The sequence below is a fragment of the Sapajus apella genome, unplaced genomic scaffold (assembly GCF_009761245.1).
Source record: "Sapajus apella isolate SASKATOON/1434 unplaced genomic scaffold, GSC_monkey_1.0 scaffold46, whole genome shotgun sequence".
Taxonomy (NCBI): Eukaryota; Metazoa; Chordata; class Mammalia; order Primates; family Cebidae; genus Sapajus; species Sapajus apella.
In genome coordinates, this window is record NW_022436986.1 from 13,102,897 (window position 1) to 13,115,736 (window position 12,840).

At 38.5% G+C, this 12,840-nt stretch overlaps 1 protein-coding gene across 4 annotated transcripts in view; it reads left to right on the forward strand.

Moving 5' to 3' along the window:
• The window catches only part of ZNF462 (zinc finger protein 462), a 152,977-nt gene that overhangs the window by 71,338 nt on the left and 68,799 nt on the right, over positions 1 to 12,840 (forward strand). For all 4 annotated transcript variants that reach the window (XM_032240276.1, XM_032240279.1, XM_032240278.1 and 1 more), the window contains exons 6-7: positions 1,909 to 2,027; positions 5,969 to 6,160. In XM_032240276.1, coding sequence (XP_032096167.1) covers positions 1,909 to 2,027; positions 5,969 to 6,160 — 311 coding nt within the window. The remainder of the gene's footprint in view (positions 1 to 1,908; positions 2,028 to 5,968; positions 6,161 to 12,840) is intronic.

Consider the following 12,840-nt stretch of genomic DNA (forward strand, 5'->3'; position numbering starts at 1 on the left):
CATAGGGTCTAGGGTTGGTTTGTTAAATTAAAAATAAAATAAAATAAAATAAAAACCACTGACTCAGCAGAATAAAGCTCATCTTTGAAAATATCAGTAAAATACTATGATGTTTTAAAAAAGGGAAATGTTACATCCACTTTGTTACATCAACTTTGAAAGAGTCAGGTAGGCTTTATGGCTTAAGGGGCATTTGGGCCAAGTCTTAAAGTAGGAAAATAGGAGTTGAATAATGCAGAAAGGACATAAATGTAGAGGAGCAACTCGGGGAGGAGACCATGAAGCTGACTGGGGACCTAGCTGAGGGTTCAGTTTGACTAATCCTTAGGTTACATGTAAAGGAGTAGTGAAAGATAAGGTCTAAATACTTTAAAGGAGACCATATTTGGAGTTTTAAGTGCCAGGAAATTTTATAATCTAAATTACTGGTAAAAGGAAGAGTCAAATTAATAAAATAATTATAATTGCTAACATTTATTGCATCTCACTGTATACCAGGCACTGTACTAAGTACCTTTAAGTATTACTTAATTTCATTCTGAAAACACTCCTATAAGGTATGGCCCCATTATGATCATCATCTTATGAATAAGACAAGTAAACACTAGACAGATTGTAATTTGCCCAAGGACACACAGCCTGTAAGTAATGGCTACTGTTTTATCCCCGGTAGTCTGACTCCATGGCTTGTGCTCTTGAGATGAAAAAAAAAAAAAATAATGGGTGCTGGGAGCAAAGAATTAAGAAGCAATAATAGTAGCTAGTTCAACAAGTTAGGGAATGATTGAAGGGAAGGATTCGCTGACTTGGAAAAATTGACCTAATGCATGTATTTCACAAAGTGAAATACAAATGGCACCTAGGTTTCCAGTCTACTCAACTGGGAGAACGGTTAATGCCATTTATAGAAATAAGGAAATGAAGGAGAGAATTTGTTTTGTGGAAAATACTCTGATGGGTTTGTTTAGAACAGGTTGAGTTTAAGATAACTAAAGGACACCCAGAGGGAGCTGTCCAGGGGCAACTGAAAATGTTGCTTTGGAGCTCAGAAGATCATTATATGTTGAAATGGTAAGCAGTACCGTTCCCACATGAGGCATTTAGAATAGAATTTAGTTCTCTGGAGTACTGATACAAATGAGAACTTCTTCCCATACCTAGTTTGGTAGATTTATTATTTTTTTAGACTAATAATTATTATGAAGTACTAGGGGTTCATTCTAATTAAATAACTCCCTTGTAAGTTGCCTCTGGAAGACGTACAGCAAACATGGCTGTGTGTATCAGAAGATATGTGCAGCCTTTTGATCACGTGACTTCTTTAAACATGCTTGTACTGTGCCTCCATATTAATATAGACCCTGGCAACAAGACAGCCCATTGCAAGAAGGTCAGCCACTTTGAAACCTCCCTTCCTCACTCTAGTGTTCACAATGAAAGTAGAATTAGAATTCCAAAAGAAAGTCAGCTCTTTTCAAATGCTAAATTTCTCTAATTCCCATTCTGTTATTTGAATAAGTTAGAAGACTAATTGATAGGCAGTCTCACTGGCTTGGCAGGAAGCTTGAATTCACCCATATTGTACCTTCTCTTTTTAGATACACTCTTCCAGTTATCAGAGCTCTAAGAAGGGACAATAAAGATTCTTACCATGATCTGCTACCACTGCCATATCTTTAAATCCAAAACAAAAAAATCTCTTGATCTCTTCCTTTAGCTCCTTGTACTCTTAGAGTAGGTACAACTCTTGAAAATTAATTAATTAATTTGATAAATGCCATTATTGGAAAGTAAACAGAAGGACTTTGAATGACCTAGAAGTGGGATTCCTGGAAAAAGGTAATGAGCAAATGCTGTATGCAGTTTTTAATTTTGTCATTCTTCTTTTTGTTTCCCTTCTACATCAAGTTTGGATCGCCATATGCAAACCCACCACGGACACCATAAACCATTCCGATGCAAACTCTGCTCCTTCAAGTCCTCCTATAACAGCCGGCTGAAAACACATATACTCAAAGCTCATGCTGGTGAGTTGTGCATTGATAATGCACAAGTTCTTTAACATTCTCTGAGTTTGAAACCTGATGGTCTTTATTGAGCGAAATATTGTCTTGCCTTACACTTGAGAATGTTATTCTTGTGATGGATGCGTATTCAGTTTCGTTTTCACCTAGTAAAGAAGAATAAAGAAAAAAGTAAAAGTTAAACAAAATCACCTAAGTCCAAAATAATACAAAGCCTGTGTCACCCGAGTCATGGTTTGTCTGTTCGTGCCACTAACAGGTTAGAATTAGACTGTTGGTGACTTTTACAGAAATTTCTAAATTGCCTAAACTTTCTGATGCAATTGCCAAGAATCATTGTATCTACTAAAAAGACTTCCCAACTAAAATAAAGTTATCATCTTAAGAAGTTACAAAGGACAAAGGGAACTCAAGATGTGTGAGATTTTTTCAAGAGATACCCTTAGATACATTTCTGTGCATAAGATAGAAGCTGACTTGGGGTTGTGAGTGTCCAGGAGCTATACTGGTTTCTGTGATTTTGTAGTTTCATCTCATTGTTCATTAGAAAAAATTTGGAAATGAAAGAAGAACTATGGTCAGTCATCTATAATCTTATCTGAAGACCACTGTTGTTGACATCCGATGCATCATGAACATTCCTTACCTACCAGGCTCTGCACTAGGCGTGTTATGTGCATCTTCTTTAGTCCTACGATACTCCTAAAGGGGAAGCATTGTGTCACTCTTGGCAACACTTTGAACAGTGTTGTAAGAACCGCTCAGAACCTAGGCCTTTCACTATTGCCAGCTCTTCATATTCTGTGTAAACAGGACCATGTCTCTTCACTATTTTCTGAGTCTTGGATTTTGTCGAACTGACTTAATGCAGTAACATTATCCAGGGCTCCCAGCTGCCCCAAGCTCCATTAGGAGTCAGGAATGGGAGAGAGAAGTTAGCTATAGGGGCTTTTTCTCTATCTTTTCCTATTTTTCTGTCTCTGAGAAATTTCTACTGAAGTCCCTGGTATGAGTGGCTTCAGGGTTCAAATCTCTCTTTTCTAACTTGTGTATATTGTAAATTATCCAGCTGGGACACCATCCTGGTGAGTTTTGCCCATAGGCCTTAATCTTGTCAAATGCACTTTTACTAGCAAGAGCTGGGAGATGATGTGGCCTGTGGGAAAGACTTTAAGAGAGCATCAGAGACTGCACACTGATGCCAACGTATTAAGCTAAAGTGTCTGCTTTTGGAGCTGACCCAGCAAACTGGCCCCCCTATGCTCACTGGCTGGCAAGAAGAGAGCATCCAGTAAGAGAGATTGGGAGCAGTGGAATCCAGCTCTTGACATACCTTGGAACCTTGGCCTCCATGACATGGCTTTGAGCCACTAAGTGCAGCGTGGCTTGGAAAAAGCCAGTACATTTTGTGAAAGACTCTTGACTCATCTTGTCTGTTCTAGATGGATTATTTTATTTCAAAGGAGAAAAGGTAACATATGCTAACTCAAACATCTGGATTTGAATTCTCTCTCAGGTCGTGTGACTCACAGCCACCAGCAAGGTTCACACAACCAAGCTTCCATTTAAAAAAAAAATGAAAAATCAGAATAAAGAGAGGAGTAGTATTCTATACAGTGTTGTGTATGTGCTGTGTATAGTAAACAGCATGCTCAGCATTCTCATCTCACTCCTAAAGAGATACAACTGACTGGTGTTCCTGGTTGGGTCCTCTGACTTTTTTGGTTGGACCCTGACTTGTGCTTTGTGATGTTGGGGAATTCAAGTTTTCTGTGGTTTTCTTCAAGACTTCTTTGGAAATACAAGCTCTGAGGGTCATGAGTGGTGAGAGGAATGCTTAATTACAGAACTTGGATGCCATGGTCACTTCACATGTGAACACATTTAGTAATTTTCATGGTGGCAGAAAAGTAATAATCTTGGTTAAAAGCAGGACAAAGAATTATCTTCCAATATCTGTTTTTCTCACGTTTAATCCTTAGACCACAGCTCTGTCCATTTTCACTGGACCACAAAACGTTATGATTCTGTTTTCTCTTCTTTCTTCTCTGATTTTTAAATATCTCCTTAAAAATTGATTTTAAAAATACATGTTCATTAGAGAAAATTTAGAAATAAAAGAAGAAATAGTCATTCATAATCTTGTTATCTAAACTTTGTGATTCTGTTTTCTCTTCTCTGATTTTTAAATGTCACCTTAAAAATTAATTTTAAAAATACATATTCATTAGAGAAAATTTGGAAATGAAAGAAGAAATTCTGTCATTCATAATCTTTTTATCTAAACACCACTCTTGTTAACATTTCATATATTTCCTTTCAGTCATTTTCTCTGTAATTATTTTTAACAGTTGTAATTCTAATGTAATTGAATATGTATATTTAGTCTTTCTATTTACTTTCATTTTTTATGTTATTATAAACTCCAAGAATTTATTTTAATTGAATAAAATAAATTACCAATAGGCTATGCCCAGATTTACTCGTTTCTTATGGTTATAAATTTAGGTTATTTAATATATTTTTCAAGCATAAATGATGTATATTTCTAAGTAAAGCTTTACATTTATTAAAGGATATCTTTTTATTAGCCTTGGAAGTGGAATTACTGGGTTGGAAAACATGAGCATTTCTTATTTCTGTTTTCTTTTTTTTTTTTGAGATTGAGTTTCACTCTTGTTGCCCAGGCTGGATTGCAAGTGGTGCAGTCTCAGCTCACTGCAACCTTGGCCTCCCAGGTTCAAGTGATTGTCTTGCCTCAGCCTCCCGAGTAGCTGGGATTACAGGCATGTGCCACCACGCTCAACTAATTTTATATTTTTAGTAGAGACGAGGTTTCTCCGTGTTGGTCAGGCTGGTCTCGAACTCCCGAGCAGCTCAGGTGATCCGCCCACCTTGGCCTTCCAAAGTGCTGGGACTACAGGCGTGAGCCACCGCAACCAGCAGAAACATGAGCAATTCTAAGTCTATTTTTCTTAAAAGCAAAATGGCTTTCTGAATTGATCTTACCAGTGTATGTATGTCCAACAATTTAAGCATGCCCGCTTCACACTCTTAGTTCTTAAAATGTAATTAATTTAAAAGGTAACATATGGTGAAGGTAAATCACACTCTAACTTAATTTGGTCATGGTGATCTGTGTTATATTTCAGTGGCATAAAATTAATTTTTAAAATAGTGCTTATTTTTACTTAGAGGCACTCTTTATTGAAGAATATTGTAGATACACACACACACAGACACACACACACACACAGTACCCCCTAAACCTCCATGTTTACAGATAACAGCTCTCTTCCTTAGAGAAATGAGTTATGACTTATTTTTACCCATTTCTGTGCTATTGGCCAGCTAGGGAAATGGAGTCCTATGCTGAGGTTTGTGAATTGGTCCAAAAATGTATATATGTGGGATAAGAACATGTATAGTTAGCAAGGAAGTATAGAATAGAATAGCACAACAGAGCTTGCACTGAATGACTTTGTGCTTAAAAAGCCACTAATAGATCTTTGGAATAAGAATTAAGCATATTATTTTCTGTGACTGACAAAAAGGCAACCTTGAATGAAACCTAACATGGTCATTTCTAGTGTAGAGAGGGAGGAAGAGGGATTGGAATTTTTTCTGAAGGAGGTTTCATAGGCAGTTGGGTTTCACCTCCTATTGGGGAATCAGTTTATAGCTTCACCCCTGTAAGTAGAGCCCAAAATGAAAAAGGGCCAGTTCACTAAATTCTGGAGTTCATGAAAGAGTTTCAACTCCAAAGGAGCATTGTGGTTGTGGGAATGGGCAGGCTGTTGGTTAATGAGGGTTTGTTCATAGAACATGAAGCTTGAGAAGCGCTTCTTGACAATGAATTAACTGTGTTATCTTGTTTCCACCCTGACCTTAAACCCTTCTCCCCTCTTCTTCCTGTTCTATTTCTTGTCACCATCCTCTTCTAGGTGAGCATGCCTACAAGTGTTCTTGGTGCTCATTCTCCACCATGACAATCAGCCAGCTGAAGGAACACTCCCTCAAAGTCCACGGAAAAGCCCTGACCCTCCCCAGGCCACGGATCGTCAGTCTCCTCTCCTCACACACCCACCACTCCTCCCAAAAGGCTACCCCGGCCGAAGAAGTGGAAGACTCCAATGGTAAAAAGGGGCTTCCAAGCTGGAATTAACCACTCAGGGTTGAGGTGGGCTGGGATTTATTGCCAATCATTCTTTTTAGAGGAAAATCTTATGTGAAAATATGATGGTTCAAGTGAGGGAAGAAATGTGAAAAGGTTGAAATGGTGTAGAAATTGGAGTGGGAAGGGGAAATGAACTTGTTGAGCATCTGTGTGACGCCATGATGAAAATGGCCATCAGTGCTCATGGGAGCGTTGCTGGTGGAAAAAGTCTGTTGAGTTGGATCGTTCCACTGTGGTTTCAAGAAAGAAAGCGAATGGAGTACCAGGCCGATTTCTTTGTTCGTTTTTATTTATATCCTGTCTTGTTCTAAAAAAAAGGTGTGCTGTGAAGCATTTGGGGTGATAGATACGTACATTAATGACACAGAATTTAGAGTAGAAATGCAAAGGGTGAATGAGTGGGGAAATGTGTCTGACTGAGCCACGTGATACCTTAGGGGTAACATAGAGATTTTTTAAAATTTATTTTATTGCATTTTAGGTATTGGGGTACATGTGAAGGACATGCAAGTTTGTTGCATAGGTACACACGTGGCAGCGTGATTTGCTGCCTTCCTCCCCATCACCCATATTTGGCATTTCTCCCCATGCTATCTCTCCCCAACTCCCCACCCCCCACTGTCCCTCCCCTGTTTCCCCCCAACGGACCCCAGTGTGTAGTGCTCCCCTCCCTGTGTCCATGTGTTCTCATTGTTCAACACCCGCCTATGAGTGAGAACATGCGGTGTTTGATCTTCTGCTCTTTTGTCAGTTTGCTGAGAATGATGGTTTCCAGGTTCATCCATGTCCCTACAGAGGACGCAAACTCATCATTTTTGATGGCTGCATAATATTCCATGGTGTATATGTGCCACATTTTCCCTGTCCAGTCTATCAAATGTAAATTAGTTCAACCATTGTGGAAGACAGTGTGGCGATTCCTCAAGGACCTAGAAATAGAAATTCCATTTGACCCAGCAATCCCATTACTGGGTATATATCCAAAGGATTATAAATCGTTCTACTATAAGGACATGTGCACACGAATGTTCATTGCAGCACTGTTTACAATAGCAAAGACCTGGAACCAACCCAAATGCCCATCGACATAGAGATTTCTTACAGCTAAAGTATGCTAAGGAGGCATGAGTTGGGAGGACAGTTTTACTGTTTAGTTTTAGAGTTTGCGAAGAAATATAGGAAGCCATGGAGAGGGTCTCCTCGATAGCAGTGTGGCCAAAGCCATAAGGGAGAGAAAGTGAGACTCCAGACCTTGGGGCCTACAGATATGGCATAGTAAGCAAAGGGATAGTTTATTGTTTTCATGAGACCCAGAAGCAAACCTGTTTTGATTTCTCAGCTCACCTCAGTTGATTGCAGAATCAGCTACTTAGGAGAGAAGTAGAGGAAGTCTGCAGATTCTTCGAGGTAGAGCTGCCGTCTTCCAGCCCCTTCTAATTCTTGAACCCCTTCTGCGATAGCCAGTTGATCACCATCAGTTTAAGTACTTCCCAGGTCAAGGAACAACTGTCTCCCAAGGTCTACTGTTACATTCTTGGGAAGAGCTTAGTGGACTGGAAAGAAAGCAGAACAGAAGCCTGGATTTGAATCTCAATGGTGGTCACGTTTTCCTGGGCAAGCTTCTTGTACCCATCTTAAAACTGGATAGTGATACCTACCTCAACCAATTATCTTCAGAGATTAATGAGAAAAGGTACACACATGTAAAATACCTCATACAGCATCAGGCACATAGTAGGTATTTAATAAATGGTCATTTTGTTTTTGTACTTTTCATCCTTTGTTGGCAATTATGGACTTTGGGATCATTTATAACAAGTAGGAATTTTGGTGATTTTTAATGTGTGCGTTTAAAACAAGACACTCTTCAGAAAACCTGATGATCTGACAACCTAGCTTGTCAACATGGTCTAATTCTCAGATTATCAAAAAAGTAAATGAATAATCTTTATTCATGAGGTCTGTGAGCAGACACCTGTAGGAGGAAATGAAATGGTAAGTCCTAAGATGAAAGGCTGCTTTTTAAAAAAATTTTGAGGCTTGGTGGACTTTCCTTTGCAAATCATTTATAGTGTTCAACACCATAGCTTCTTACTGGTATGCCTGCCTTAAAGGACTTCTGTTTAACAAAGAAGGCTTGTTATGATGGCCACGACTTGTAATGAAGTGACTACACAATCTCCTTAGCTACTGTGTAGTAGTTTAAAATGTGGAAGGAAGCCTATGGTGTTTGTTTTTTCTTCTGGGAAAATTTAGAGTCATGCATCTAGGGCTGGGTGAGAGTACCTGTGGAAGGGTAAAGAAAATGTCCCCTTTCCACCTGGGATATTCTATTTACCAGGAAAGGTTGATAGATTGCAACCAAAAGGGCAAAATCTAATTTGACCCAAATTATAAGATCTTTATTAATGTGATTTTTAATTAATTGTTTTCATCTGACATGGAAGCTACATTTTTGGAGCTGCTTGGATGAAATAGATTCATCTCAGTGCCATTGCTAGCAAAGGCTTTTGCTGGGACATTTTTTCAAAGTCATACCTTCTTTTTCCTCTGTCTTTCTCCCTTGAAGGGTGAGTCTCAGTCAGAGGTCAAGGGATTCCTTTAAACCCATCCACTGTGTGGATCATCATTCTCTGCATGGATCATCATCCTCTGCGTAGAGAAGAGTTGAGTTCAAATAAATTCTTGAACCTGTACTCTCTGCCAAGGGCTGTAGTATGCACAGAAGAATCAGAAATGAGTATAGTATTTTTCTGGCCTGCCGACAACTTAAAATCAACTGTTCAGATGATGTTATTAATGCTTACATTTGAGCTAATCACCACCCTAAGCCTCAGGCCTAACTTGTTTGTGGCGTGATTTTAGATTCTTGGAGGATGGACTGTGGGGATTAGTAGGTATCACAGAAATATGACAAAGTGATATTGAGTAGTCCTCTGTATAACACAGCCTGTTTTTGTTTGGCCATAGAGAAATAATTTGCAATATATAAAACTGATTCTTATTTTTCTTCTTAAGAAACAACATAGTAACTGAAAGCTCTGGGTGGTAACAGTTTAGTGAGGCCTACACAAAAGTGATTGGTCCTATACTGTTCTAATGTATATAAATAATCTATATAAATGGATCAGCAGTGATTAGTTTGATGACACAAAAGCTGATTCGAAGGTGGGGTAAACATAAAGAAGGCGATTCACATGAATGAATAATTCTGTGGAAAGAATAGTTAATAGTTTGTTCATTCAGTAGGTATTTTCTTGAATCCTTACTATACATTTTGAATAGTTTTCCATGGCCCAGAATGGCTGAGCAGCCCCAAAGTAGAAGACTATTTGCTGAGGAGCCGGATGGTAGATTCCTAGAAACAGCTTAGTCTACAGGATGGAAAAACAGCTGTGGGGCTAGATAGTAGCCTGTAAATTATTCCTTGAATGGTGTTTGAAACACACATGTGAAATCCAATTGCACATTTTAATAGAGAGAAGCTGTGGGGCTGTTGGCTCTTGGTTAAGGTTTCCCACACTGCAGATGCCAGGACAATGTGAACACACCAACTAAAAATGTGTTGCAGGCCTGGGGGGAGTCAAGATCCATAAAACAGGAAAATCACCATTGTATCTTTGGCTTTCTGATTCCCTAGTGAGGATGTGAATAAAACAAGTTGACATGCCCACTGCTCTTTGCAGTGGTCAAATGCTTGCCGTCTTGAGAGTGAGCCAGTCTTCTCTGGCAGAGGGAAACAGCCTGAAAAGAGAGGTTCTTTCTAAGCTGTTTTCCCTCCCAACCCAGAGGGAATCACTTTAAGGGAGGAAAGCAGAGAAAGCAAAAATGAGAAAGTAGAGGGGAGATTTCACTCCAGCTGCCTGGACACACCTGTTCTTTGCGTCAACCGTGCTCTTAGGCTCTGAGCTGTCAGTCTTGACATGTTTCACCAACACACAAATCCTCTATATATTCATGATGATCAGTTGTTGGAAAGAAAAGCAACGGCTGTATGGTATTGGTTTTGTGTATAAGATAATGGGAAATGACACGTAATTGCTATTCTAAACAATGCATTAAGGGGAGACAATAAGGTTGTCATCAAAGGGAAATGCTCTGCTGTGTTTGTATTTACTGTGTTCCTTCTGCCATATACAACACAGGACTGGCTTTTATCAGGCTGTTTCCAAGTCTCTGCTTTCAGTACAGAAAAATACACATACACACACAGCTATAAAATTACAAAGAAACTAGGACAGCATAGTTTAGCTATGAGATTTCTTTTAGGTCTGAGAACCTACACAGTACATGGGCAATGGATATGTAACTTAACATTCAACTATATGTTTTATAACAAAGCAAGCCAGTGGTGACATTCCATCTTTTTCCTCCCTCTGGTTTCTCCTGGACTAATAAGTTATTTTGTTTCTTCTATCTGTGCACTTATGCTATGGAATTGCCTGCTTTAGAAAATAGCTACTATGATGCATTTAGGACCAAAACAAGTCAGACCAGGTGCAAAGTGAGTAAGGTGAATGATGGCAACATAGTGTTTTTTTGTTTTTTTGGCCCATGCCTTAGTTGGCCACCCGGAGAAAACACAAAGAACACTTGATTGTGATACCCCTCCATTTATAATACAAAACTGGGTAGAGTCCACCCAAAAGAGAAGTCTGTGATATCATGATTTAATAGGAAAATGTTGTAAGGAGCTTTGCAATTTCCTTTTACACTGATTTTTTATTTTTTTTTAATAAATCTCAATCGGGTTTTCTGTTCTAAACTCTAGAATAATATTTGACAAACTGTTTTTATCAAGACATTTCTCATCAAGGAACCACATGTACTTATTGTCTGTCATATCAAAGTCCTCAGCATCGCATCCAACGTTCACCATTTAGTCATGCTTTCTCCACTGCACAGTGGCTTCACTGGCAGATACCGATATTCCTACTATCTCTCTGCTTATTACCCTAAGCATCTATTGTCTTCCTTTGTTCTTCTACTCACTTTCAGTAAGTGCTGCTGGGAAATTAGAGGGATTTCTTCCCTGTCTGCTTCTCTCTGTAGAGTTCACTTCCTTTAAGGGTTGATTTTCATTGGCCCCAACCTGTACTCCGATTACTCTTCTATCATTCATCTTCCTGGTCTCTATTTATACTTGTAGATATGCTATTTTTTTTCTGTCCCCTAATTTTCCAATATGGACAGTTAGGTAGTCACTTATTAAATACTTATTCTTTTGATGGACCAATGATATCTTGGAGGCATCACAGTTTCCATTTCTGGTCACTGTACTGTGTCTTCAAACATATCTTAACTCCGTTAACCAAATTACACAAGACGAGTTTATTTCACTTCCACTTGAGAGACAGATCAAAAGACAATCTGAAGATGAAACCTTAGGGAATACTCTAACATAAACTCTCTGACACAGTTATTCTGCCAAGATGAAAAGATCTTCCTTGACAAAGAGCATTTTACATGTTGTCATGGTTCCCTGCATGATGAGACCTTCTGTATAGGGTGGGAAGCTGAAGGTTGAGACTGGGTATAAGCCTGTCAGTCCCTCAGAAGGCTACAGGAAGTATGATGGAGCTGGAGAGATGAACATTTCTAGTATGGTCACCTGTTAGCAGAGTTGCTTCTTGGAGCAAGTGCACACAATCATTGATCTTAGAGTGGGCTAATTTGTTCTCTGTGTCTCTGTCAATATACAGTATTTGGTTGCAGTTAAATTCAGATTGAAAGACGATATAGCGATAAACTGAACCACCAAACTTGGCAGTGAGTAGAACTTTCTATTCTACCTGAAAACTTTTCCCATCAGACTTTTAAAACAATATATTGGTAGAAGAGACTCATTATGTGAGACTCAGTTTTTCTAAATATTAGAGGTTGGCAAACTTTTTCCTTTAGAAATAATTCAACTTGATACATAATAATTATACATATTTGTAGCATACAGTGTGATAATTTGATATATGCATACGATGTGAAATGATTAAATTAGGGTCATTAGCATTTCCATCACCTCAAACATTTATCATTTCTTTGTGTTGGAAACACTCAAAATCTGCTCTTTTAGCTGTTTGTATACAATCAGTTGTTGTTTATTTTAGTCATCTTATGATGCTGTAAAACTCTAGAACTTGTTTCTCCTCTCCAGCTGTAATTTTGTATCTATTAACCACCCTAAAGCCCTTCCCAGTCTCTAGTAACCACTATTTTACTTGCTACTTCTATAAGCAACTTTTCTGACTTCTACATATGAAGTAAGAATGTGCAGTATTTGTCTTTCTGTGTTGGCTTATTGTCAATTTTTTTTCTATAAAAAGGGTTAGACAGAAAATATTTTGAGCACAATAGGTCACATAGTGTCTGTCACAACTACTTAACTCTGCCATTCTAACATGAAAGTAGACATAGGCAATATGTGAACAAACAACATGGCTGTGTTCCAATAAAACTTTATGTACAAGAACAAAGGGAAGCCCCATGAATCATACTTCACTAACTCATGCCATACATGAGATGATTGGGGGTATAAATACAGCAATACCCATGAGATTAATCCAGTCTTTAATAAGTGGCATTCTAAGCCTTTGTATTTAACATATGGAATATTCCTAGATGTCACTTAAAATGTAACTTGAC